This window comes from Ochlerotatus camptorhynchus, unplaced genomic scaffold (genome assembly GCF_037179485.1).
Source record: "Ochlerotatus camptorhynchus isolate MF236.1 unplaced genomic scaffold, CSIRO-AGI_Acam_v1.1 ptg000222l, whole genome shotgun sequence".
In the NCBI taxonomy this organism is placed as follows: Eukaryota; Metazoa; Arthropoda; class Insecta; order Diptera; family Culicidae; genus Ochlerotatus; species Ochlerotatus camptorhynchus.
Window position 1 is genome coordinate 3,521,197 of NW_027040712.1, and position 3,356 is coordinate 3,524,552.

Here is a 3,356-nt window from a genome sequence, read left to right on the forward strand (position 1 = left end):
GGTAAGCGATAGCTTCAAAAGTGGCGCTTAGCGGTAAAATTATAGGCCTTAAACGATTCGATCCCACCCCCGTTTTCTCTGTCTGAGCCGATCAACCATAACGCCGCCACCGCCGCCGCAACTTGATGTTGTAGGAAAGGGAAATAGCAAATCGCATGAGAAATAATGCGGGAAAGACGGATTTGCTAACAACTTGGAAGCACGCCGACCGAACGCCGCCCCGATTATGCCACCTTCCCTCGAAACTCCCTTTATTGGCACCTTTCTTCCCGTGTTAAACCAGAGCGTTGAGGGTGGGTTCGATTCAATTACTCAACCTGTTTTGTTTTGGCTGGGAAAGATTTAGGTGAGAAAAATACTGGTAATTTATAACTGTTTTAAGGATCACAAATGGGTCGAGTTACTTTATTATTTCTTGCATGAGGCAGGCTGGTCTATAATTAAAATTTATGGAGTGAATCCTACGTCCACCGGAATCCCATATGGGACTCGGAAGCTAAAACAATAGCCAGGTTGTCTGCTAATGATATGAGCAAAAGAAGACTGTCCGTCTGAGAAATACTATTTCGCAGTCGGAGAACATATTGGGACATGTAACATTCTTGGATTGTGCTCACATATTGGTATGTTCGGACCTAGGGGATTTGTTTAATGATGCAGGGTATGTAGTATCTGGATCTGGCTAAACATCCGAATAATGGTTATTTAAAGTCATATTTATTCCTCGTACGTACTTGAGAAAAATACAATCTCTAAAAACATGCTCCAATTAAAGATTCAGCTACAATATGCGATGTGAATTAAGATTCACACCCTTAACTTCTTTGACAAATGACTTTCGTCCGTTTCAAAGTTAGCACTAGATCAGTTTTTGCTTTCACAGCATACGTAGCGAAAATGGTTTTGAGGTGATTTTTTGAGGTGATCAAGATGTTCTCATGTCTTCAGGTAGATTTACTATTATTCTGAAGATCTTAAACTGCCCAACAATTTAAATCGCGTCTCTCAGAAATTCACCCACGATACCAGGTTGCTCACAATGTTTTCAAAGACTGTGAGGTGTTCACCGATCTCCATAAATAATCATACCTTCTTTACATGTTTCGACAGCAGAATCGTCCGGGACCTCTTCTCGTGGTTTGAACTTGTTACCTGTAACTGGATTACGAATCACCGAACCAAACACAATTTGAACACGCACATACATGTAGAGGTGAATACCAAACACCATTTAACTGCGCGTTGCGCTGATCGTGTTGCAGTTTCAAAATTTAGAACAGTTACTGTCGCGTAGTTTGAATCAATTTTGAAATAAAAACATCTCCTGAACAATTGTTGTCACACGGCAATTGACGTAAACGCAAATTAAACGTAAACGTAAATTGTCAGGCCTACGAAAAACGCTTCGTTTCGACTTCCACCATCCTCCTGCTTCCCAAATGTTGCGTCCAATGGTGGTGCAACTGTGATGCGCAGCTTCAAATCAACTCGCTAGGCGTGCTCTAAAGCGCAAGCGCCAAAAGTGAACCGCACACCAAGAAACACTAATTTGAGGACAATCGTTCGCTAGGTGTCAAATACGATGAATATAAACAATTTTCCGGCAGAAGTTAGTGGAAATTATAATCAGATTAGTAAATTCCAATATGTTAAAAACTGATTCTTGTTTTACAGGTGCTGGAAGTGATCTTCTTCCATCTTCCATTGAAAGATCGCAAAAATGCGTCGATGGTATGTCGCACCTGGGCCCAGTTGGCTTTCTCGAGGCCTTGTTTGGTATCAACCGAGCTGACTATGGAAAGTTCAAATGTCGACGATCTCTCTCCGCTGGAAATCAGTAAACGAAAGTACCGTAATGTCTGTTTTCGCTTCGACTGCAGCCACTTTGGTCTTAGCCAGCTTAAGAACGTTCAAAGTGTATTGCTCAAGTTTAGATTAACGATTGAACGAATTCGTTTCGTATGGGATACAATGGATGTTCCTTTCAATATAAAATTACTGTTGCAAATATTAGGACCGATTCCCATGCTAAAGGAGCTTGTTGTGGAAGATTATATCTGCCAGTACGATGAACAAGAGGTAGATACAACGCTCGAAATCCAAACCTTCAATAACCTAGAAAAGCTGACCATTCCTAATTGTCTGATGGATAACGTTCAGTTTGACTTCGTTAAATTTGCACCTAATGTGAAAACCGTCAATATTACATCCAGCGGGAAGAATCTATGGGGTGCACTTCAAATTCTTGGCGCCCAAATTCAAAGCATGTGCATTAAAACCGAAACCAAGGGAAACTTCAAGGATCTATGGACGATGGAGCCGTATTCATTGGAAAAGCTCCATTTGCACCGATTGTGTAGTGATCTGATGGAGCCTAGGGATTTCCAGCTAAACGATGCGATACTATTCTTCTCGCAATGCAGATCACTGACCGTTCTGGGACTAGAACTGCAAGTACCAATCGACGTTATTCAAATGATCGCCCAGACGTGTCCCATGCTGAAGTCACTGCTGGTGTATGAGATTGAAGAGGGATGGGCAATGATACAAATTTTGCAACAATTTGATCAACTTAATAGTCTTACGATTCGAGTTGCCCATTTTGAAGTGAAGCCTGACGTGGAAAAATCGCAACTAGCTGCATTAAGACACCTTACGCTTGATGGAGTGGAGTTCGAAAATCCTTTTGATTTCTTCCATCATTTGGGTCAATTTGCTCTCGGTTTGCGAGAATTACAATTCACACAGTATGACGACAGCTGCAACGAATCCTATCATTTGACTGTGTTGAAATCGATTATGCAAGTCAAATTGCCTCTACTGTCAAGGCTGGTATTGGTTGACAACGTGAGTTAGGCGACTAGGTGCTTGTTCGAGTGGCATGGTTTATAGGAATTTATTTTGTTTTCAGTCTAGCTACTTTCCCTCGCACGTATTCAACCAATTCAATCTTCTTCCGAATCTCAAAGAGCTAAGGTTGGCTTACTACGGGCTATCAGCTTGGAATCGGACAATCACCGTGCCGGGTATAGAAAAGTTATCTCTGGATATTTATCAGGTATGAATTGACAAATAGTGAACACCTATCAAATTGTTACCCAAAAGTAATACTTCCTATTGTTGGTTTTGCAGTTGACAACTTTTCAACTTCGTAAATTGTTGAAGATGTTCCCCTCGCTTGTCAGGCTGGATGTGGTAGAGCCGGAGGACCCTCTCTGCTTCTGCATCGAGAGCCTGCCAAGAACGTCTTTACTCTGTGATTTCAACCTTCGAAAGCGGGGTTTCAACATCTTGGATTCATGGATATTGGCCTAGATGAGACAATGAGGATTCAACTTCAATAATGTGCTACAAAA

General features: G+C 41.6%; 1 protein-coding gene across 1 annotated transcript; it reads left to right on the forward strand.

Annotated features, from left to right (window-relative positions):
* Positions 1 to 1,578: 1,578 nt before the first annotated feature.
* On the forward strand, positions 1,579 to 3,356 carry LOC135703815 (uncharacterized). Its single transcript, XM_065225140.1, has 4 exons — positions 1,579 to 1,609; positions 1,675 to 2,847; positions 2,912 to 3,058; positions 3,133 to 3,356. The coding sequence occupies exons 1-4, from the start codon at positions 1,583 to 1,585 to the stop codon at positions 3,313 to 3,315; spliced, it is 1,530 nt and encodes a 509-aa protein (XP_065081212.1). The 5' UTR covers positions 1,579 to 1,582; the 3' UTR covers positions 3,316 to 3,356.